This window comes from Belonocnema kinseyi, chromosome 4, assembly GCF_010883055.1.
Source record: "Belonocnema kinseyi isolate 2016_QV_RU_SX_M_011 chromosome 4, B_treatae_v1, whole genome shotgun sequence".
Taxonomy (NCBI): Eukaryota; Metazoa; Arthropoda; class Insecta; order Hymenoptera; family Cynipidae; genus Belonocnema; species Belonocnema kinseyi.
The window spans coordinates 90753715-90779239 of NC_046660.1; the positions used below are offsets into that span (position 1 = coordinate 90753715).

A 25525-nucleotide genomic window follows, 5' to 3' on the forward strand; every position below is an offset into this window, starting at 1 on the left:
TCACTTTTGCCATCAAGAGTATAATTAAATATTATGTACAAATGAACATTACTCGTTAATTTATTACATCAAATATTTTGCATCCATTATCAGTATATATGTCAGTCTTGAATAGCTTTTACCAAAACTTTTTTCCTTTGTACAATCTGTACACTCTGAGGCTCAACGAGAATGTGCGCGAGAATGTAAAATTTGTGCTCGTGCGCATACACATGCGTCTGAAGAAAGGATATATACACGAATTGAAAAAAGCACACGACTGAAATACAGTATCTAGAAAAATGTACTAATCATAAATATTAAATCTACGATTCATTTTGAGCAAAAATGTCGACATAGTCGCACTAAGACTTGTATCTTTTCGTTCGATACTCGGTACCGAAGTTATTTTAAAAAGCTACCGATTTTTTCATTCTTACTATACATACATGCGAAATTCTATCCCCATATTTTACTCCCTCGGGCTCCGAATAAAACAAAAGAAAAGTTTCACCCGACGTCTCATTCTAAAAGCGTAGTACGATTATTAGTGTAGTACGTGAAAAGAAAGACTTGAGGTAGCAAGAAAAACAAATGATTATTATCCTTTCCTCAAACGCTTCGTGCACGTTCCACTGCCACGCTCGTGTATTCGAAGCGACATTGAAATCATTTGAAAACTAGATTCTACCAGCTTATAAAATCCAATTTGATTTTCAGTTTCAATTCAGACTGCGTTCACATTACCGATAATTATAATTACGGAATGAGTCGTATTTTGCGACTAGTTATCTCTGACAAACTTCCGTCTCAATTACCAATTCAGCAAAGTGACTACGATTCTAGGTTTTAGCGCGAGTCATCGAAGTCGACAAGATGAAAAAAATGTACAATAGTGTCGATAATAATAAAAATAATTCCGAGAGTAGATCTCAATAACAATAATTGTATTCATATTAAAATAATATTAATAGTCGTAATAATACAAATTAAAAACATATTTACAATTTACCAACCCATTTGATTTTTTTTTAAGTATTCGTAAGGTTCGTTTCGCCATTGTTTACGTACTACACATAGGTAAATTGGAATAATTCATTTTAAATAGATCCTTTTTACAAAATTACATTACAAACTGGTAGATTCAAATATCTGAGCCGGTTACTTAGCTACGTAATATACAGCTGCTGAAATCACGGCCAGTACAGACGCCACGTTGATAACAGGAGGATTAGCAGTAAGCAAGCCACCATCATATTCATTTTTTTAGTTTAATTTCAATTTTATTTTGCAATTTTGGACTCCCTTTAAAAATCATTCTATACTTGCTTACTACTCATCTTCTCTCACTTGACCGATGCAATTCCTCTTAGATTAATACGATGGCGTCACTACGTTTACTTTAATATGAAATTGTTTATACTTATATAAATAATTATTGCCATTGAGAAACGAAAAGATCCGAATCGCCCGTCGCGAAAACAAGTGATGCCATCCGTCCGTTGACTCTCGCAAAAGTGAATTTCGCCTCAGAGATGCAAAGCTTCCCTACTCCACAAAAGTACGCGAATCGTTTCTTAAAATATAAATACAAGCGAGAATCAAGATTGAACAGTTCGCGTTCTTTTTGGAAAGAAGTAAAATATTTTGCGGTAAAAATATTTTTGTACCATTTGTACTCTTGTTGCGATCGGATATTAATCTTAATAACACACAGTTTCACATTTTCATTAATTTTAAAAACTCCTTAAAACTTATAACTCAACGTAAAATATTTTTCGAACGTGGTACGATTTTCACTAACATGATCCTAATACTCCTCCTACTATAAGAAAGAGTTACAATTTCAATTAAATAATGTCGAAAATAAATTAGTTTTTAAATTACTTTTTCAGTTAAATTATCTCAATAAAACTAAATGTGATGAAACTTGTATCATTCTACAAGGAACGAGTCTTAATGCATTAAAAATTGGCAGCAGTGACTTCGTCACATTTGCATTCACCATACTGATATGCTTAGCGTAGAATTCAATGAACACCATTCTCTAAATTCTAATTGAAATATTGATATCGTTCGAAAGTTCGAAAGAAGGAGTCAATGTGACCCAGGGACAGACAGAACGTTCAAGTTCAAAAACTGAACACAATAATAAAACCTCATGTTTTCCATTCGAAAACTGGACTCTGGGAGGCTTCACATCTCGAGGCGCATTTGCAATTCAGAGGAGTCGCCCGCAAACGGTACAGAAGTGCGTGCTCTAAAGCGCTATTCGCCTCGATTACAGAGAGATCCGCAGCTCGATGATTAGTTCGCTATTGAGTGTCCTTTGACTCTTAACATACTTTGTTGAAGGAGGGTCACGAGCCTAGGATGCTACGTACCGCCTGGTCTAGCATCGCATCCTTGGATTCGGAGGGTTGCGGCGCAGGATTTGCACTGCTCGTGGGAACTGTGTTTGCAGGATTTTTTTTCAGGTTAAGGATACTGTCTATGGCCGATTGGACCTGGGCTGTGATGTCATCGTGCTCGTTGGGATTCACGGATTCACCCGAGACATCGAGCGAGGTCGAGCACTTGGTCTGAGAACAAAGAGCGAGGTCATCGAGGCTCTTCTCGGTGCCCTCCTGAAGGTCGCGTTCCAGTTCTGTGTCACTACTCAGGCGCCTCTCCGAAACTCGTGCCCCACTTTCGCCGTGCCCGAAGGTGTCTTTCGACGTACTCACAGCACTTGAAGAGCCACTCGCGAAATTCGCAGCACTCGCACGATATTCACCGTTAGATCGCGTTCTTTCAACCTTAGGCCTCGTGCTGGCCGAACTCACTGTGTTGCTACCAACCGAACTATTGTTTTTGCACTTTAGGGACTCCGATGTGGGTGGGTAGACCCCGAGCTCCTTCTGGATCTCAAGCCACTCGTCGTAGTCCCCACTCGTGCTGGATGGTTTTGTCATCGCCTTTGTCTCAGTCTGCACGTCGGGGAAGTCATCCTCCAGTTCGAGCTTTACTGAGGCGTTGCTCAGGGTCGGGATCAGAGACTCCACGTCGCTCAGATCTGACTCGATCTTCGGCACGAGCAACTTTTCTTCTTTCTTAAATTCCTCTGTGAAAGCAATCAAATTTGTAACTTTATTCTTGGCATGTTTCATATTACTTTGGGGGTGTGGATACTTTACAGAAACTAGTCGTGTCACTGGATTAATAACCCTGGAAGGATAAGTAGGGTTGTTGCATGAATTTTAGTTAGTATATTTTTGAAATATTGCATAATATTGTAAAAACTTTTAATATATTTAAACAATTTTTTTAATACTTTACTCTTGAAAAAAAAAATATTAAAAAATAAGTACCGAAAACTCCATTCAAACAACTCTGTGACCTTGAAACGTGAAATCCTTCAAAGCGCTGAACTAATCGGAAAAATGGTATGCGGTGATATATTGATTATGGGACCATCCATATATCACGCATACAATTTTTCACCACTTTTTGACCCCCCCCCCCGTAGACAGCCGTGGAATTTGGACCCCCCCTCCACCTTGTCAACGTGGACATATTTGATGTAAATATGGATATTATTAGTCTTCAAAATGTCCGGGAGCTCGCGACAATTCCATGAATGTCCTTTTAGTACCTACTAAAATTTCAGATTCTTTTGTTTTCATAGTCAACACTTCGAAATTCGTTGACTGGCTAACAGCTGTTGTTGCATTTTGCAACAATTTATCATTAAATTGGTCGAAAATTCGAGTGAAAAAACGTAATTTTAGTACTCTTCAAACCCACGGGGAATGATTGTTTGGATGCTAAAAACTAACGAGAAGTTTGACTGGCAGCTCCTGAGTGGTGCAAAAGTTGACTGACAGGTTGTCAAACATATAAAAAAATGACAGGATGACAACTAGAATCTTCATTTTAATATTCTTCAAATTTATTGGGGATGATTGTTTAGGTGCAAACATCTAACAAGAAGTTTGATTGGCAGCTCCTGAGTGGTGCCAAAGTTACTGGCAGGCTGTCAAAAATTCGAGTGAAAAAACGTCATTTTAGTACTTGAAAACTAGATTCTACCAGCTTATAAAATCCAATTTGATTTTCAGTTTCAATTCAGACTGCGTTCACATTACCGATAATTATAATTATGGAATGAGTCGTATTTTGCGACTAGTTATCTCTGACAAAGTTCCGTCTCAATTAGCAATGAAATTGAGTAAAAACTACTAATAAAAAAAAAAATAAATAAATAAATAAAAACTTAAAACTACTAAAATTTCGGATTCTTTTGTTTTCATAGTCAACACTTCGAAATTGGTTGACTGGCTAACAACTGTTGTTGCATTTTACAACAATTTGTCGTTAAATTGGTCGAAAATTCGAGTGAAACCCTTTGGGAATGATTGTTTGGAAAAAATTTGACTGGCAGGTCCTCGGTGGTGCCAAAGTTGACTGACAGACTGTTAAACATGCCAAAAATTCAAGTGGAGAAACGTCATTTTGGTACTCTTGAAACCCATTGTTGCTAGCTGTGAATTTACGTAAAAAGTGAGATTCTCGTAGTTTCTTTTTTTATATACACATTAGTTTTAGAGAAGTATCCTATAGATGAAAATTTTAGTTAATTAAAAGGACAAAACTTTCATTCGGTGGCTGATTAAAATTCCAGTCAACTTTGGCACTACTCAGGAGCTGCCAGTCAAATTCTTTGTTAGTTGTTTGCACTTGAATTTTCGACATGCTAGACAGTCTGCCAGTCAACTTTGGCCCCACCGAGAAGCTGCCAGTCAAACTTGTTGTTAGTTTTCAGTATTCAATCATTCCCAATGGGTTTCAAGAGTACTAAAATGACGTTTCCTCTCTAGAATTTTTGGCATATTTGACAGCCTGCCAGTCAACTTTGGCACCATCCAGGAGCTGTCAGTGAAACTTCTTGTTAGTTGTTTGCACCTAATCAATCAACCCCTATGGGTTTCAAGAGTACTAAAATGAAGGTTCTAATTGTCATCCTGTCATTTTTTTATATGTTTCACTGCCTGCTAGTCAAGTTTGGAACCACTCAGGAGCTGCCCTTCAAACTTCTTGGTAGTTCTTTGCATTCAAACAAACATTCCTCGTGGGTTTCAAGAGTACTAAAATGACGTTTTTTCACTCGAATTTTTGACCAGTTTAACGATAAATTGTTGCAAAATGCACCAACACCTGTTAGTCAGTCAACGAATTTCGAACTGTGGACTATGAAAAAAAAAGAATTGTCTCGAGCTCCTAGATTACAAGAAGTCCAAAAGGAGCGATAAATTGGCTGAAAAAATTTGGATTAGCTTAGAAACGTGAGCTTAAACGTGATTTGAATTTCGAAGAAACAGTCGTGACAAAAATTATAATAAAATAAAAATCAAAATTATATTGTGCGCGGGCACAATATAAAAGTTCGAGTATACCTGGAGTGTACCTTGTCTCATTTCAGTATATTTTCCACAGATTTAGGGAAACGTGTGTCCACGTGGATTCTAGCCCCCCCCCCCCCCCCCCCCCCCCCCCCCCTAAAGTGTTCACGTGGTATATGGATGGCCCCTAACGAAGTATCCAACTAACAGCTGGCGAAAAAATTTGTGGCCATTCACATGTCGATTTTTGGCACAATTCGCAATGCCACACTTTACGAATCCCGTTTTAGTGCAATTCTAAGCATTTTGAAGATCTTTTTGGGCCTTTCTTCATACTTTTCAAAGAAGTTTTGAATAATAAATTCCCCATCCCCCATCAACTGCGTTAATTAAACTGATTTTTTCTTCCGACGTTGGCTCAATCAGAATGTATCATATTCCCGCAAAAACTTTAAAAAGTATACTTTTGAAACATTAAAAAAAACTTGTTCTACAAAATTTTCCGCAAGTAATTATATTCAATTTTTAGTACTGTTAATTTTACCAGGAAAAAATATATTTGAAGATATGCAACAACCCCCTTTCGACAAGTAATAATCTGATGAAACTTTACACTCAACTTTCATTTCAAATAATAAAATTATTTTTCCCCGATACTGACAGGAAAAAGAAAAATTATTCCATGTTTTAATTGAGTGGTTAATGTTCAATAATAATCAAAATAGATTTACAACTCATAATTGTGAATTATTTAATCTGGGAGACAAATTACTCCTGAAATCTGTTCTACAAGCCTTTGTGAAATCTTTGAAATCATCCAAATCTTTTGAAATGTTTTAGATTTTTTTTACAATTAACTTACTGGTCACAACCGCAATCATCTGATATAATTAATTTAAATGGTACGGATAGGCAGGCCTCGGATTCACTTCAGATATCAATGTGTATCTCTATTTTTAAATAGTGTAAATAATGTTAAGAGATGTAAAAAACAGCGCCATAAAGTTGTTCAAGGATTAAAAATGAATTTCAATGATTATTTAAAATGTTATGCTTTATTCTAAAAATTATAAAAATTTCGATTTATTTACCACAGGTTTCATAGACCCCTTCCCCCTTTTTCTCATTTTTTTTACGTAAATGCGAAATTCCAAATATTTTTGGTTTGATGTTTTTGGTAGAAAAGTCTGATATTAAAATTGTGGTTAAGAATTAATCATTTTTGGTTAAAAAATGTATTATTTGGTTCATAATTGATTTCTTCCGTTGAAAATTCCACAATTTTGTTAAAAAGTCCTACATCTTGGTTAAAACGTCAACTGTTTTGTTGAAAATTTGTCGTTTTGGCTAGGAAACAGAACAATTTCATTGGAATTTTTTTTTCTTTCACTAACAATTTATTTTCTTATTAAAAATTCAACTATTTTGTCGAAAATGAATCCCTCTGGTTTGAACATTTCTCACTTTCTGTAGAAATTTAATCTTTTTTTGTTTGTGAAAAATGCAACAGCATAATTGGGTAAAAAATCGAATTACTCAATTCAAAAAGAGTTTTTTTTGTTAAAAAATTTTTTTTTTTTAAATTGAAAATGTAACTATTTCTCAATGAAAACTCAACTGCTCCATTTTTAGTTAAAAACTGATAAACTTTAGTTAAAAATTTAACTAATTAGATATAAATTTTAGAAACGAAAATAATATAAGCTAAAAATTAATGAAATAAAATTTAGACTAACATTACATCCATTGTTTAAAGTATTTTGTTGAAAATTCGTATTTTTTTGTAGAAAATTAATCTTCTTTGTTGAAAATTCATCTCATTCTGTAAAAACTCAAATCTTTTTTTTTGTACAAAAAGCAACGGTCTGGTTAAAAATTCACCTCTTTCGGTTGAAAAACTTTTTTCCTGAAAAATTAAATTGACGGGTTTTTTGATTGCACTTTTTTGTAGAAAAATCGTCTTTTCAGGTAGAAATTGCACACTTTGGTAAAAAAAATTGAACTATATCATTCAAAATTCGTTTTTTTTTTTATTTTAAAAATTAATTTTTTTAAACTGAAAACGTGAATATTTTGTTGTAAATTCAACTGGTTGCTTGTGAATTAACTTTTTTTTGTTGAAAATTCATATTTTCAATTCACCAGCTTGGAACAAAATTTAACTGTTTCGTAGAAAACTTTATTCTGGTATTGAAAATTAATTCTCTTCAATGAAAATTTAACTACTTAAATTAAACTAAAGATTAATAGACTAACATCATATTTATTGTTCAAACCATTTAGTTGAAAATTTATATAATTAGTTGAAAATTCGTTTTTTTTTTGTAGAAAATTAATCTTCTTTGTTAAAAACTAATCTTTTTCTGTAAAAATTCAATCTTTTTTTTACAAAATGCAACAGTTTGGTTAAAAATTAATCTCTTTCGGCTGAAAATTAACTTTTTTGTTATTAAAAATTTCGGGTTTAAACTTTAACGGTTTTGTTAAAAAATTCCACAATTCGGTAAAAAATCTAACTACTTATTTGAAAATTCGTTTTTTTTAAATATCAAACTGTTTTTTAATGTAAATTAATATAGATTTTTGTTAAAATGTCAACTATTACATTTTTCGTAGAAAATTCACGATTTTAGGTTGAAAATTCAACGTCTTGGTTGAAATTTGAAATACTGACATTAGCGGACAATTATGGGAAAATAGTGTCTTTATTGTTATTGCTTAAATATGGTGGTGAGTCCGAGGTTTGGAAATATATCAGGTTATGCTGCTTATTCCTTTAATTAATAATAATAAATCCTTGAAAGCTGCGTGAAATCTTTTTAAATATTTCTGTAATCTTTCAATTCTTTGTGAAATTTATTTGAAATCTTTACAATATTTCTTCAATTTTTGGAAAAACTTCTGAAATCTTGAAATCTAGTGTATACTCAAAAGTCGAATGGTGTCAGCCCCTAATATTTAATTGTCATTTTGGACAGCTATTCTACTTACCGCTGACTTTTGCTTCTTGCTCACGTAACCTATTCAACATACTTTCTTCCTCAGCAACAAAAGACCGATCGATCATCATTAATTCCGACGTTCTCACCTCGCGCTACAATGAAAAATATGACATTTAGAGTTAACTATTGAGAACTGTAGTCTTGCCAAAAGATAAAATGGGCACTCTGTCATTCAGCACTTACCATGCTTTCCATAAGAAGGAGATAGGTGTATTTATTCATCATGGAATTGAACTTGCTCAATAAATGCTTGGCAGTTTCTTCGAAAATCTCGTCTGCCTTCGCTAGATCCTTTTGACTAAGAACTTGCTCATTGTAACAATGATACCGCACGAGACGCTTACACGCGTCTCTTTTACATGTGAATGGAGTGTTCACATCGGGATTCGTTGCACCATTTTGATCCATTTTTAGCTGCTGCTCCATTCTACAAGAGAAAAGATATTGTTTTGTTTTCAAAAATAAAGTCCTGTAGAAAACCTAATTCTGATTTTTCCAATTATGGACCATCCATAAACTACGTGAACAACTTTGACCCTCCTTCCCTAAACCCTCGTTGACAACCGTTGATTTGGTTATGACCCTCCACCCAGAAAGTAACGTACCCTTTAGGTAAAACCCGACTTTACGTTTATAATGATTGAAGAAATAATAAAAAAATGTAATTCGGACATTATTGAATTTTTAAACTAAGAAAGGCAAATTTTTAACAAAGAATGGAATAGTTAAACTTTTAAATTACAAAAAAGAATTTTAAATGATAAAAAAACTAACTTTCTAATAAACAGTTAAGTTTTTAAAAATAAATTGTAGTAGTTCAAGTTTAAACCCTAGTTGTTAATTTCTTAACCAAAAAGATTAATTTTCGACCGAAAAAAAAAGAATTTTCAATAAAATTTCAGAATTCTCAATCAAAAAGTTGAATTTTTAAGAAAGAAATTTATTTTTTAAAAACTTGTTCAACTTTAAAATCTATTTGCTAAATTTTAAACCAAAAACATACATTTTTAAACAAAAAAATTAATTTTCTACCGAAAAAACGAAATTTTAACAATATTTTAAGAATTCTGAACCGAAAAGTTGAATTTTCAACTAAAAAAGAAGAATGTCTAAACAGTAAGATTAATTAAGTACCAAAAAAGACGAATTTTTAATAAAATTTTACAATTCTCAACCAAAAAGTTTATCTTTTTTTATTTTTAAGATAGTAGTTCAACTTATTACCAAAAAAGACGAATTTTCAATAAAATTCAAGAATTCTCAACCAAAATGTTGAATTTTCAACTAAAACAGATGAATTTTTAAACAAAAAGATTAATTTCCTACCAAAAAGTTGAATTTTCAATTAAAACAGGTGAATTTTCAAAACAAAAAGATTAATTTACCACCAAAAAAGAAAACAAATTTTCCATAAAATTCCAGAATTCTCAACCAAAAAGTTGAATTTTTAAGCAAGAAATTTATTTATTTTTTATCTTTAAGAAAGTAGCTCAACTTTAAATTCTATTTGTTAAAATAATAACCAAAAAGATTAACTTTCTAATAAAAAAAATCATCATCTGGAAACGTCCTAAAAACTTTACCATATGTACTTACAGAAAATAATTCTAAAAAGTTAATATATGTTTAACGATACTGTGATTGGACCCCCCCCCCCCACCTAAAGTATTAAATTAATTTATGGACGATCCCTTGCAGCTAGTTTAGCTTAATTTGAAAACAAGAGTTAAAAAAATGTCGGAATTCTTACAATTCACAACGATTGTTGTTAGGCCGACAAATAGGACTGGACGAAGGTCTTTTAACGCCCTGCCTCGGACTGACAAGCGGATTCGAAGCGCTGCCAGTACTCGCCATCTGTTTGACAGGATTACTGGCAATATTTACAGCACTTGGAACATTTTGAACAACCTTTGCGGCAATCCTCGGAGAAGTTACTTGACCTACAGGCGAAGTGTTCTGCACTTGCACCGGAATGGGGGACGGTAACTCCTGTTTGATGGGACTTGGTATTTGAATGTTTGGCTTAACATCCAAAGGATCGGTTTGGCACTGTGTCGACTGCTGGCTCTGTGTTTGCGGCAGAAGCTGCGGATTGTTCGTGGGCAGCAAATTTGTCGAGCTGCTCGACGAGGGCAAATTCGGCTCTGTCGAGCTGGACGGACTCAACGTTTGATTACCGTGACTTTGGTAAGACTTGTGTGGCTTACTGTGCACTTGATGTACACTCAATGGCGGAATACTCGGCCCGATTTGTTGGGTTTGCATGAATTGCTAAAATGGTAAGAAGAATAACAGAATTAAAGAGTGAGAAATCTTCCAAAACAAATCGAGAAGGACTTGATTTTGAAAGGACTTGGAAAAACTTACCATACAGTCACTCAGGTTATCACTAGGCATTCTCGTTACTTTTTGCAAGGATCCGAATTTGAAATTCACATTCTCAGCGTTCGCAGACGTAGTTGTAGTAGAAGCAGAGGCAGGTGTTTGAGTCTGTGCCGTTGATGTTTGGTTCTTACAAGTATTTTGAGTCAGCGAACACGTGGGGAGTGTCGATACGACGTTGACACTCGTGGTCTCAGATTCCTAATTAGATCATAAGCCGATTTTTTTAAGATTTTTTCTTTTTTTTGTACAGGGTGGCACTTGAGCCTCAAAAAAAAAACAATGCCATCTATTTCGCAGTTTTCAAAAAAATTTATTCGCTTATTCAAGTTGTCAAATTTAAACCTTCAAAACTAAAGATCAGGGTTGTTTTCAGGATCAGATATCACGTTTATTGCAATCTTTCCAAACAATCACTGAAATAACCTAGTGCAAAAGAGATGTTTAGTTTCAAATTAACAATTAAAAAACTATTGTATCTCAAATTGCGAAACAACCCTAATCTACATTTGTAACATAAAAAATGGAAAAACGTTCAAAATTAAACAATTTCAAACTTAAACCTTCAATACTGTATAAAAAAAAATTTTCAAAATTAAAGAATTTCCAAACTCCAAAGTAGAAGCCATCAAAATTGAACCATTTTTATTTCGAGGTTACAAGCAGAAAAATAAATCAAATTAACATTTAAGGGAATCAAAATTGAACAGTTTGAAAAAAATCACTGAACCTTATCCAACTATTTAAACTTTCCATTTGAAATTGTACATCATTGAGCGATTGAAGTTGTGTCTTATTTATAAATTGTCAAAATAAATGGAATGTTTACAGTTTAACTACCAGACAGTTTTTAGGCTTCAATGAAAAATTGAACAACTTGAATCGCCTTTAATTTGAAATAGTCTAATTCTTGAAATTTCGATATAAGTTCTACTTAAAATAATTAATTTATTCTAAATGGAAATACAATTTAATGAGTTTGAAATTGTAGAATTATAACATTTACATTTTTTTCAATTTCAACTGTTCCTAATTAAAAAATTATCTGATATATTAATAATTTATGTAACAAAATCTTTTGTTTATAATTCTACAGCATTAGACGAATTGAATTTAAAAAACAAAAACAATTTTGTATATTCAAAGTAAAATTATTCCACACATTCAGTTTCAAGTGTTTCTATTTAAAAATGTTGTCCAACTGTTCATTATTCAGTATTGAAGATATTAAACCAAGCTTCAAACTAAAAATAGCTAGGATATTAAGCATTTAAATTAAAAACTGTACAATTTTTAATGTTTGAATTTGGAAAAGCGAAGGGTTCAAATAGCTATTGTGAAATTTCAAACATAATATACTTGAAATTGTCTAATTTATCAAGTTTCGGCCCAAAATTATTTAATTTTAAAAGATAGAAATTAAACATTCTATAACTATTAAGACCTTGGTTTCAAAATTATACAATTTTCAGAATTTTTATATTTAAGGCAGAACAATATTGTATATTTTATTTGTATTTTGCATTTTCCGCGACGCTAGTGCACCTTTTTTACTTTCTGGGTATATTTTAATTTAAAAGTACTGAATCTTAAATTTTTCCAAAAGTGAAAAAGTGACTGGCTTGCAAGCTTCAAATAATAATAAAATAATACATTTTTAAATTATGAACATCCCGAAATAAATAATTAAAAATTTAGATACTTAAAATTTAGGTTTGTCAAATTGAAGCCTTGAAAATTAAATGATAAGATAAGATAAGATTTATTGTGTATTCGCTGCTAAACATTGTCTTAAACCAACACATGCTTGAAAATTAAACAATTTTACAATACTGAAATTTAACAATTTAAAATTAGAAGCGTTTCATAATGTAAAATTCCCATTGAAATCGTAGCCATTCTAAATAATTTAAAAACGAATTCGTTTTATCTTAAATTTAACACGTTTAATCTCACACTTCAAGCGATTGAACACCTTCTACCAAAACTAAGAATAAAATTTGCGATTAGAAAATAAGTTCACTGTCATTTCCCGCTTTTTCAGTCTGAAAAAATTTTCCATTACCCCTGGTTTAGGCTCCAAGAGCCGTTCTGTATATTGTATTTCTGACTTTTATTTAAGAACTTTAATTAAATACTCACACTACAAATAGGATGCGGCGAACTGCTGATGATTTTTCCACTAGCCAGAATCTTTGCCTGATCTTGATAGAGCTTGGTGAGAAGATTTTGTTCGGGTTGAGTGTTGGCCTTTCGAGCCAAGATGGCTTGTATTTGCGCCTGGATGTTCTTAAGAGCTTGTTGTTTTTGTGCAGGTAATTGAATGGTTTGAAACCTTTGGACAGGGGGGTTGTTTAACGTGGGTGTCGGAGGCACTTGACTTGTTGATGTCAGTGGACCGTTAACTGCAACTTGCACAGGTTCAGTCTTGATAGTTTCGCTACTTGGTGGAATAAACCCAATCGGCTTGGTGGCATTTTCTAACTTTTGTTGTAACGAGGCTGCTGTCACTATTGTGGATTTCGTAGCATTGACGGTTTTAGCCTGCTTGATAAAACAAATACAAACATTTGAATAAATCGCCATATAACAGAATAAAAATTAGAAATTTAGCAAGAACTTGTATATAATATATCAAGAAACGATCAATCTAAATAAATTACTTCAAGCTTTTAAACACCATTATGTTGATGACGGAAAAAGAGGTGTCAGTAGATTGAGTTTTCAAGGAAAATTAGTTCTATTTTTTATAAGTTAGTTTCAAGTAGGTTTTATCGCGGAAAGACAAGTAAACTTCAAATGTTGTTATCTCTACTGATAGTTTAATTTAACTTAAACAATCAGCCCTTTTTACACAAATAAAAAAAAATGAGGCATCATTTAAAAAATGCAGTGTCATGAGTATTCTAAATTCTCTAGCTTTTTCCATGAGAAGACTAGTTCCTTTAAAAACAAGCTAAAATCGCTTTAGAAAATTACCTGCGCATTCACGGTACCGTGCGTCATTGTAACAACCTTCGCTCTCCTCAAAACCTTCGCCTTTTTCGGAACTGGACTTGGAGTCTGTTGACTATTCCCGAGATTTCTAATCTGCTGTTGGTTCAAGTTATCAATAAACTGGCTCGGGAATCCTGAGTTCTGAATCTGAATGTGTTGCGGCATCTGTGATGGTGAAGCCTGCACCACAATATTTTGTATATTATTCTGAATGGTAGGCGCACCGCCCGAACTGTTGACAATAATCTGACTCGTGGGAGTATTAATTTGTACACCCTGCAAGTTCTGATTGCTCGAGTCGGGTTCGCCAATCACGATCTTCTGCGTTTGATTTTGATTCTGATTTTGCGGCTGCTGCATTGCGTTCAACTGACCCGAGAGAAACTGCTGCAGCAACTGCTGACTGATGACCTGCATCTGTCCATTTGCGTTCGCGATAAGCAGTTGATCGTTGGGATTCAGATTACTCAGGGCGCTCAGGATCTCAGGACTGATCTTCGGCGCGCTGTTCATCATGTTAGAATTAAGAGGATCGTGCTTCTGTTCAGTCTGATTACTTGGATTGTTAGATATCAAAATACTATGGTGCTGCATATGCTGCTGTTGCTGCTGCTGTTGCTGCTGCTGTTGATGTTGTTGCTGCATGTCAAACTGAACATTGCCAGCATTTGATTTCTTCCGTTGGTTAACATTCTGCGTATTCTGATGAATATTTTGAGTCTGGTGTATATTCTGGTTCTGATGCAAATTCTGGTTTTGATGTATATTCTGACTCTGAAGTACATTCTGATTCTGAAAAATATTCCGACCTTGAAGTACATTCTGACCCTGAAGTACACTCTGACCCTGCAAAACACTCTGACCCTGAATTACACTATGTCCCTGAATAACACTCTGACCTTGAATCACATTTTGCCCCTGAATCACATTCTGACCCTGAATTACACTCTGACCCTGATGCACATCAAACTGCATATTCTGATCCACATTTTGTATACAGCTTAAATCCTGCTGCATAACATTGATCGCCTGTTGTTGAATTCTCGCATTCTTCTGCATTATATTGACAGAATCGACCTGCATCCCTTCAGTAGTATTTTGTTGTATCTGCCCACTAGTGCCAATGTTCTGCTCGAAAATATGTTGCACATTTTGGGTCTGAACACTATGAGTCGCAATCTGCTGTGCAACATTTTGATGATGAGGCGAACTCTGTGGTAATTGTGTGTCTTCCTGAATGCTGATCTGCTGCACATTCTGACTGTTCTTCACAACCCTCTGCATCATCGTGCCACACTGAACCGTCTTTTGAGTCTGAAGATTCTGCTGCGAAAGCTTTGCGTGATTTTGACGTGGTGCTGTCGCTACACAGGTGTTTCTGACCCTCACTTGACTGCACTTGACCTGCTGGACATTCTGGTTAATAACACTCTGATTGGCAGGCGACCTCGCAGTGTTTGACTTCGGAGAAGTTTTTGCTTCGTTGTGCTGAATTGCGTTTCTACAAAACTGTACGCCTGCGTTAGGACCTTTACTAACTTGAGAAATAGGTTGTGGATGGAGATTAGAAGTTTGTAAGCAATTCATTGAAGTGCTTGAGGTGCCTTGAGAACTCGCAGTTGAAGTTAGATGGAGATTATTCGGATTCGAGTTGACATGAACGAATTGTGGAGACGTAATAGTTTGAGAAGTTGCAGGACTCTTGATACGACTCGTAGGTTGAATTCCACTGAGGGATGGTGACTTGGTGCACTTTTGCCTGTTCGGAGTCGTATTCTGAGACGCTTGGGCAGCTTGTGCCTGGCCAAGTAGCTGCGAGATGATCTGCGAGTTCTGACCGCCGCCTTGCGTCAAGGATCGAATCAAGGCTTGGGCGGTGGCTTGGTCGATTTCTGGCTGGTTTGGTTCCGGGGTATGGTGAAGTACGACTCTTCCATCTTCACCGACTGCTAGCCGCAGTTGTCCGGAAATTGTATTTTGTACGGGCATTTGTAACTGAGCGATCAGGTGACTGTTAAAACTATCCGAAGGTTGCGAGGGTTGCGACGCGTTCGATGCAGGTACGTGTATCACATTTTGAGAGGACGTAATCGGTGCAGCCGGACTCGGTTCTGTTTGCATGTGAGTGGCTGCATCCGATTCAGTCGTGAGATCATTTTCGAAGATGTCATCGTCGTCGTTGATGCCGGATATTTTTATGATGCTTGCCAAGTCTAGCTTCGTCGGTTCTTCATCCTTTTTCTTCGCTTTCTTTTTCTTCTTGGCTTTCTTCTTTGGAGGTGGGAGTAAACTCTGGTCGATCATGGTCTGCGCATTTTGAACGTTGCCTGTGTTACTCGCCGACGTTGTTTGACTTAACTGGGATTGGGGATTCTGCACCATGGCGTTCTGGATCACTATCGAGTTGCTGTTGCCCGAGTTTGCTGAAATTAAAAGAAAGGATTTTCGAATATTTTGCTATAGAGTCTAGAAATTATTGGTGAGGAATACGATTTGAGATATTTACCTGGTGCAGGACTAGAAGGTGTGTGTCTTATCACTTGTTGACTCGGCGAAGGAAAACCGTTTGGTACGGCAAAGAAAGTTGGCGCAAGACCTTGCAACTGCATACCTTGTGCAGTGACAACCCTTACCAATTGTTGTTGTGTCAGCTGCAATGAATAGGGAGAATTTAAAAAAAATTCGTCCTCATTTTCAAAACTTGAATGTGCAAACTAAAACCGACAAAAAATGTTTGAAATTTTAGTATTGGCTCTTCACATATTTAACCTACAATATATAAGGGGCGATTCTTAATCTAGGACTAAGCTGTGTAGGGGTGCTAGAACTTGACAAATGAGATCGAAAAGTACTCTTCTAAAACTTACGTTCATATAGGAGCTATAATAATATATTTTTTAAAGGTTTGCTTTTCGACTTTTTGTCAATCCTTTTAATCCCTTCAAGACTTAGTAACATGTTAAGAATTAGCATTTACGTTTGTAAAAACCAGACTAACTTACACTAGAGAATAATGACTAAATTAAAAATTCCAGTTTCAAACAATTTCGGATCCCAATTAAAACTTTTGAAAAATAAACGAGGAACTTTCGAAAATGGTAAATTTGCTAAAAAAGAATCTATATTATTTTATTCATTTAATATTAATAAGCAAATTTTCTCTTATAATCGATAAGACATCGACTTGAGAAGCTGCAGAAGAATTTCGTAACACGTAAGCAGACAACATGAACGACGGTGCATGAAATTAAAGTTGAACCAAACCTTAGTGTATATAATGATTGTTAAAAGAGACGCGACAAATATAGATCGTCATGAGGGTGATAATTTACAAATTTGATGGATTCGATGGAAAAATCATTGTTTGCCATTAGCTTCCCAGAGTGAAATTTGTAAAAATATGATTGTGTGCGAGTGGGTGAAACCATCACCTGTGCAGTATGCGTTTGTTGTTGAGCAGACGATGGGGCCCGTAGGATCAGCTGAACGCCACCCGGTTGCTGTTGAACGATTACTGGCCCGCTGGATGGCAGAACCTATATACCAAACCCAGTGAAAAAAAACCATTATGATGCCCTCTCGACAAATTTCGAGCTTAATACCATTCAGCCATATCTTTACAATGTCACAAGTAGAAATTAAATAGTAATAAGATGAGTTATTGGAATAAGAGTTAGATTTAAAAAGTGCTTCCAAACTTAAAACCAAGTGGCCACTCAAGACTGGGAAACAAATCTCAGTCATTTCTCGGTTCTTTTAGGGGACTTAACACTTATATCATCTCAGTTATTTAAGTTATCAAATACACGCCTTCAAAACTGAACTATGTATAATTTAAAGTATTAAAAAAGAATCTTCAAAATAGGAAATCTAATGTGCAACATTCTAATTTTAGTGCTTAAAATTGCAAAAAATTTCAAATTGAAAAATTTAAAACTCAAACCTTCAATACTGTACCAAAACAAAGTTTAAAAAAATAAGATGATCTCCAAATGAAAAAATTTCAAAATTATACAGTTCCAAAGTAGAAGCTATCAAAATTGAACAACTGTTATTTTTAGGTTTTCAAGCAGAAAAATTTTAGATATGGGACAATTAAATCTCGAAAAACTGATAAAGCAGCACAGAAAATTGTTCCTTCAATTATTTAAGCTTTCAATTTGAAATTTTAGAACAATGAACGATTAAAATTGCCTCTATCACATTTTTAAACCAAGGATATATCGAAAAATATTAAATTTTGAACAATTAAAATTTTAAGCTAAACAGTTTTTAATGCTTTAATTGAAAATTGTGCAATTTGAACCGAATGAATTTGAAATAGTCTAATTCTAAAATCTAATTTAACATTTTCAATTTTGAAATTGACTAGCATAATTATTTAAATATTAAGGCTTCAATTTTACAATGTACAATTTTCCACATGCTCTATCTTAAACGCATTCTGTTTAATATGGTTCTTTCCAATTTAAAATAAACGTTTAAAATTTTGAAATATTCTATTCAAAATTATTTAATTTCTTATGATAATACTATAAAAATTTCCAACTTATATAAACTATTTTAATCGTTCTGAAATAATAATAGTTAACATTTTTAAAAAGGCTTTCATTTATAATTTTGCAAGTAAAATTTGTTGAATGTTTCAATATAAAATTATTGAAGACATGTAATTGAAAGTCCTTCTATTTCAAATGCTTTTTCCTAATTATTCAATATTGAAGTCTTCAGCCTTAAAATTGTTTCAAACATTGAGTGAGATGTTTAAATTATTTCTTATTATAACACTCAGACAAATAAAATCGCTTCCCAGCATCTTTTTATTCGTAAAATTGCTCAAATATTAATGCTCTTAATTCGAAAAATTTTTGTAGAATCTTAAAGGGGTTAATTAGAAAATTTTACAAATTTAACACTGAGCTTAAAACTCATGACCTATAAAGGTTTTCATTTTGAAACTGTCTGATTTTTAATATTAAAGTTGGAAACAATTTAATTTGCAAGTATTGTTGAACTAATAAGATCTTGACATTTAAAATACACTATTTGGAAAAATCTAAAATCAAACAATGTTGTGTATTTTGATCGAAAACTATATGGTTTCAAATCCTTCAAAAATTGAAAGTCACTCGCTGACAGGCTTGAATTAAACAATCAAAATTGTACACTTTTAAATGATGGACGTTCCAAATTAAATAAGTGAAAATGTAAACCTAAAAATTAAAACTATGAAATTCAAGGCATGAGAATCAAACTTTTTTAAAATATTAAAATTTTAAAATTATAAGTTCTTTAAACTGTGTGAGGTTTTCCATAGGAAACGTAGACATTTTACAAAGTTTCAACAAAAAAGAAAAAAAACTCGTGATTGGACACGATTTTTTTTACTAAAACTAAAAATTAATAAAATTTCAAGACAGAAAATAAATTAACTGTTATTTCCTAGGAGTATTCCGACTCTAAAAAAATTGCCGGTCCAGTGGCCACCATGTGAAAGTACTAGAATTATCAAGTTGATCGCTACTGTGACAAAATTATGATCAAGTATCAGTAATTTTGATAAATATTCGATAAGGCTGATAAAGAAAAAGCAAGCAATTTTAAAATGTAAAGAAGCATATCATATGAGAAAGCTTAATGATTTAGACGATTTGTTGTAAGCATGCATGACAGAATCAAGACAATGAAACAAAAAAATAATGACCTGGTTCAGAAGGAGACCCTGTGCGGTGGGTATCATCGTAGCAGTTGGAGGATTTTGTTGCGGACCAGTTAGCACTAATTGTGGCTGCGATTGTTGTGTCACCTTTGATAAATGACACAAATTATTTACTGGATCACATGAACTCTGACAATCATCCGTTTATATATTGATAGACATTTTTTAATGAAAGCAGAATATTGAAAAACAGAGAGCGGAACACGATAAAAGGTTGAAAGCATTTCCGATAAACTTACTTGGCTCACTTGATTGGTGATTGTTGTTGTCACTCGTTGCTTTTGTTGCGATACACCAACTTGCTGATGTGGTGGCTTAGGCAGTATTTGTGGCGGTTGTTTGGCTGGTTTAGCAGCGGCAATTTGAATTTGCTGGTTACCAAATAAGTGGTGGGTTCGTGTCACTAGCTGAGCTGGCGCTGATTGGTATCCTTGTGGAGTCCCATGGATGATCTGGAGAACTTGCATTCCCTGCTGAATTATTGGAGTGTTAGGCCTTACGACAGGTGGCCCAGGACTACTTCCAGGTGCAGGACTTCGATTACTCAACGACCTTCCACCTCCAAGATGATGAGGACTCTTGGAATTGGGATAAGGGCTAGGCGCGGGACTCTGTATTTGACTAACACTGATCGGACTCTGCATGGGACTCTGTAGCTGCATTCCAAAGGAATTATTAGGTGTCGAACTTGACACAGGACTCGGACTGTTTCTGTTTCCCTGCATCGAATTTGAGGCAGGACTCCTCAATAAGAGTCTATTAGGACTCGGGCTCGGTGTGGGTGGAGCAATATTAGAAGCCGGGCTCTTCATCGGTATCGAGAATGGACTTCCTGGCGAGCTGCTGTTTTGACTCTGTATATTCTGCATCTTGATGTTCGGAATTGAGGCTTGCTGGCCTCCAGTTAAGGTGGTCGTTGTACTCAGAGGAGAACTCGAGATGTGCGAGAACTGCCGCTGAAATCCACCATGCGAGGCATTCGACTCGGACATGTGCGAGGTTACGACGCTGGAGAGATTCGAGGTCATGATCCCGAACTGCGCGACGTTGATTGGATGAGACGCATGGCTCGTGTTTGCTGTGGTTGCAAGAATAGGTCCACCGCATGTACTCGTAAATGTTTGGCAACTCGAGGTGGGTCCTGTGGAGATCTGGGAGGTGGAGATGTTCGTACTTTGGTGCTGGGATATGGCTGAACTTGGCACTGAGGTGATGTTGGACCCAACGATGTGCGGAGCGATGCTCTGAATGGCTTGAAACGGAAACTGATTGGCAGTGCTGAAATTGGTGGAGGTGAGACCGGACGCGAGGGCATTCAGAGATCGACTTGCCCCTTGGTTCGCGTTTAAATTAGAATTAAGAGTATTTAAGCTAGACGCAGAATTCGCTCCGCTCAGATGTGCATTGAGAGTGGCAAGATTTTGATTTAGAGTTTGGCTCAAGCTCGTCAAGTTGGAGTTCACACCCGAGACTCCGTGATTTAAACCCGACAATCCGGAATTGATACTCGTGGGATTTAAGGCGCTGAGACGATTCAAACCAGAGTTGATTCCATTTAGATCCTGGCCGAGGTTCGATATTCCATTGGTAATACTGTCCGGTGGTAAGTTAGTGTTAATATTCGAGTTAAGGGCGTTTAGAGGATTTATAGCCGTAAGGCCTGAATTTATGCTGGGGAGACTTAGATTGAGCAAAGGATTGGAAGTAGTGATAACGTTCGAAGTAAGCGACGTAAGGCTAGTGTTTAAGAGAGATAGTGGCAGTCCCATATTCAGGCCCACCCCAAAAGTGGGGGTGGCCGGGGGTAGGCCCATACCAGTCCCCGAGGAATGAATGGGACTCTGATTTAACTGGTTCAGTTGGTTTAAGTAAACTATATGACTTCCGCTTGCCGATCCATTCGCCTGATCCTGGTTCTGAAAAACAACAAACAAAAATGGTTTGATGATCAACCTATCGATGGGTGCAAATAAGACTATTACATCATTTGGTTCTGACATTAAAAAGACATAGACATTCATTTTTTATATCGACCTGTTGATATTAGTTTAACCTCGAAGGCGATTATCTGATTGAGACACATTACATACATTTGATTTTCCTCACTACATTATATTACCTTTTATCATGGTATTGAATTTAAATATGAAACGGAAATAAGATAGCATTTATCACAAACCATATAAAATTTTGTACATCATATATTGCTTACTTAAGAAAATTAAGACATGCATAGAACAATAATATATAGGAAAAACTTTTTTAAAAGCAAGGCAATTTCTGTCATTTTGATAATAATATCTTTCAAATGTAATGAGGACTAATGAGAACTGTAATTAGAACTAGCTAATAGTTTAGCGGATCCAATATTTACTTGATATGGAAGGGAAACATTTTGAAATGTCTTATTTTCTAATTTTCTAATAATAATAAATTTACTCACGTTATTTGAGGGCTGTTGCAAGGTGAACGTTACCGCTTGAGCAGTCGAATTATGAGTTTGAAGTTGTTGTAATTGTTGAAGCTGAAAGACAATAAGTTGAATATTTCCTCGTCGTAGGGGAGTAAGAACTTTGTCTGCAAAATATCTAATAGCCAATTTACCTGCTGTTGTGTGAGGACTGTTACCGGGTTGTTGCGACGTGTATTTGGGGATGTTGTAGAGGATACAGAGTCCCCGAGAAGAGGGCGTGACTGAGGCTGCTGCATGCCCACGCAGCACCTCGCGACTATGGGCAGCGTGGGGCTACCTTTTCTTTTCCTATTATATATCTACTAATTCAACTTGAAACCTGCAACATACCATACATTTCCTCGTGAAGTAAAATACAAATAACATTCCTAGATTTTTTGAAAACCTAGTGGCAATTTTTTGTACCTTAAAACGAGAGGATCGAAGATTGGTGTAATTGACAAAGTGATATTTGCGCTGCGACGCCATTCAACGCGTTTTCGACCAACGTCGCCCGGTCCTGACATGCATGTAACTTCTGTCTTCACTCGAATTTGATTTTTGCAAACATGTCTGAAATTTGCTTGTAGGTTATAGAAGTCGTTGCAAAAGCCGTCCGCAGCTTTTGAGAGATTTCAACCACGCTCGCATGTTAGAAGTATTACTCTGTCGAACGTGTTCCTCCATGAAGTGCATTATCCGTTGAAAAACAAGTGGACAATCGATTTTAGGACATTTTCTAACTTTTTTCTGAAGTGCATTTGCTCAAAAACTTGTTCCATTTATGAATACTTGGATGGACACTAATCGACTTCCGTTGATTTTTTATAAACATCGGGCGTGCATTACTTGAGTTATCTTAAGGATTATTTTAATTAGTACATCTAAAATCTTTGACTATGCCATCATATTATGCTTAGGTTGCTTCTTCCTGGGTCGTTTTTTTATCCCAAATCCAGGAGCCAGAAGTAATTGGCTGGCATTGTTTAAAATTTTAAATCAGGAACTGAAATTGGAACATAACGTTTAAAAATCGTAGCTGTCTTTTCTTATCGTTTCTGAGATTATTCAACACCCCGCTTATTATGCATTCTAATTCTTTTTCACTGGATAATAGTCACTTGTCTTCCATCTGCAACAAAATAATACAAATTATTAGATGTTGATTCGGTAGCTTTATACAACTATTCATCAAAAATAGACTGATGTATGCTTTGTAATAATTGTTTATTACATCTGTTAGATAAATTAATAAAACGATAAGAATTAAGTAATATTTTCTTAATTGTGCATCAAGATAATGCCGCGCATCAGCATCACAGAGCTAATTCTTACACAATATATTTTTATTTAATTCATCATTAAATGGTCAGTCTCGTTACTTATAAACATTATAAATATTTGGTTGTAAAAATAATCTACTGGATTCATCAAAACTAATAACTTACAAATCAAAATAAAAAACGAAATGGTTCAATTATCAATTTTTCGTTCTTATAATTTACAATTTACTGTATTCTTATCACTATTGCTGCGAGTGATACCATGATTTCTTTAGAAGCATCTAATATTCATAAACGAAAATCTCTTTTATTCTCACAGATAAAAGATAAAATTAGGTCGCAAGAATTGTTATGAAATTGTCAGACATTTAACCGGATTATAATCGAAAAGATAACGAAACTTGGAGTTTTCAGACGAATTCATAATGATATGCAATTTCAAAATAAATGCTAAAAATCAAGATATATTAATTTATTCTTCATTAATTAATTTATAAGGTTTTCCAGAACAAAATACTCGATATGCATGAATTATAAACAAGAGTTATTAAAAAATTTCCTGGAAAATGCAATTAAATTATTCTATTTGTCGATTTTTAAAATCTGAAAAAGAACGTTCGACTGAATTTATCGCTATATGAATTTCTGTTTACTTAAATCTTACTATAACTAAAAATTTGGTTGTTTTTGGAAACACAATTTTATTAAATATATTTTCTAGTGCTGTTCTCGGATAAGCATATCAATTAGACGTTCTAATGCAAACACATTTTATCGATACAATGGATAAAATTATAAAATAATTATTAAAGTCGAATTTTCTATATAAACTTAAATGCAATCAATAACAATTTTTTTAAATCTTATATATTAGTTAAAAGTCTAAGCCTATTGAATGTTGTGAAAAATAAAACAAAAAAATTGTATTTAAAAATTCCTCAAAGTGCCAACAAAAAAAGTCAAGTAATCAGAAAATGAATCCAGAATTTGTCAGAATCTCAGAATCCTTGCTCTCACTTATCTTATCTTAAAATTTCATTCCCAAATCTAAAAACTACACGCAGATCTCACGTTGTCAATGCAAACAATCTATATCAAAATACGTAATTATGCCCGAAAACGTATGGAACTAGATACTAAAAAAAAGACAAAACTTTGTGTCATACCAAATTCCCACACCAATTTTTTCCGAGTAAATAATTCTCTCTCCAAGAGTACAAACATTGAAAATAAGGTCCAGCACTCGTTAATTTGGAATCATAATGCGTGGCACGATAGATTTCTGAACGAAACTCTCTTCGGCTCTCTGCTTCCGAAAACTCAAACAAAAGAATATCACGTTCTGTCAAAAATTGGAGCACATCTAACATTGGCATTTTCGCACTGTCCACTCAAGAGGTCCGAAAAATGAAAAATACGACTTCTTTTGTATGTAAGAACTGAAAAGTCTGAGAAAACTGAAAGCTACGCACTGCGTTTACAAAGTGAGATCTCGCTCGGGATTTTCTCCGAGAAGAGAACGTAATGCAATTAAAAGTGAATTGACAGAAAAAGTGAAGAACTTACCTGAGGAACCTCATCGACAGCTGGAAGGTGGAATTTTTTTGAGGTTATAACTACGCGCGCTCGAGCGCGCCCTTAAAGCGCCCACACACACACAAATGCACACACAAACACACCAAGCAGCGGCGCTGACAAGGCGTAAACAAAACAAATTTTTTGAGAATCCCGAAAAAGGGACTTCCGCGGGAATTTCTGGTCGACGGAATCCAGGAAATCGATAAAAAATCGTAGGAATTACCTCGTTTTGGAACCCGTGTTGTCCACACACAAAATACCTCCGCGAACCAAGTTTTCATTCACCGAGACACTTCCAGTTTTTCCGTTTTTCCTCGTGGATCCCGACCATTGTTTTAATTAAATTATGCGTCACGAAAGTCACGATGAATAATATAAATATTTCCAAACTCGTTTAGATTCGTTTAGATTCGTTTATTTAGGGTATGTGTGAACGATAATCTAGTACGCGTTGATCGGTGGCAACGGCCATAATTAACTAGTGCTGCCATTAGTACGACTCTAAAAGCCCCCATCAGATTTATTATTATTATTGTCACCTGAAAAGTGATTTCAGAGGTTCAAGGTTCTTGTGAATTAAGTTTTTAGATCATTTTAAGTAAATGGGCTCAAAATCGGAAATCTTCTTATGTATTGTAAGTCTTCAAATGTTTTATGCATCTGCGAATTATACTATTTGATGCCAATATATTGGCGAAAAATTACTATAAAAATCCAGATTGCTTGTCGCTTGAACATAAAGGTAGAGA

At 34.8% G+C, this 25525-nt stretch overlaps 2 protein-coding genes across 8 annotated transcripts in view; one reads left to right on the top strand and one right to left on the bottom strand.

The window, feature by feature from the left end:
• LOC117171530 (mucin-5AC-like) lies at window positions 1-25343 on the bottom strand. Of its 7 annotated transcripts, none has more exons than XM_033358917.1 (15): window positions 24765-25343; window positions 22342-23047; window positions 22068-22255; window positions 21907-21987; window positions 19703-21379; window positions 19449-19550; window positions 17176-17280; window positions 16251-16458; window positions 13727-16167; window positions 12890-13294; window positions 10733-10948; window positions 10113-10636; window positions 8546-8789; window positions 8352-8454; window positions 1-3082 (listed from the first exon to the last, which is right to left on the bottom strand). In XM_033358917.1, the coding sequence occupies exons 3-15, from the start codon at window positions 22170-22172 to the stop codon at window positions 2340-2342; spliced, it is 6954 nt and encodes a 2317-aa protein (XP_033214808.1). In that variant the 5' UTR covers window positions 22173-22255; window positions 22342-23047; window positions 24765-25343; the 3' UTR covers window positions 1-2339. The 7 variants fall into 7 exon arrangements, with proteins under 7 accessions (XP_033214808.1, XP_033214807.1, XP_033214811.1 ...); XM_033358916.1 differs by having other exon boundaries at window positions 2340-3082; window positions 25000-25343; XM_033358920.1 differs by having other exon boundaries at window positions 2340-3082; window positions 16251-16395.
• Window positions 25296-25525, top strand: part of LOC117171531 (protein fuzzy homolog) — a 17258-nt gene continuing 17028 nt past the window's right edge. The window contains exon 1 of the mRNA XM_033358924.1: window positions 25296-25411. The gene's annotated coding sequence lies outside the window, so the exon portion shown is untranslated. The remainder of the gene's footprint in view (window positions 25412-25525) is intronic.

What these genes read in the sequence shown, in the direction of transcription:
- LOC117171530 (XM_033358917.1), bottom strand. Translation starts at nt 22,172, where the DNA reads ATGCAGCAGCCTCAGTCACGCCCTCTTCTCGGGGACTCTGTATCCTCT. An exon ending in TCACCAATCAAGTGAGCCAA is followed by an intron (nt 19,551 to 19,702) that starts GTAAGTTTATCG and finishes CATTTATCAAAG; the next exon opens with GTGACACAACAATCGCAGCC. An exon ending in ACGGTACCGTGAATGCGCAG is followed by an intron (nt 13,295 to 13,726) that starts GTAATTTTCTAA and finishes TGTTTTATCAAG; the next exon opens with CAGGCTAAAACCGTCAATGC.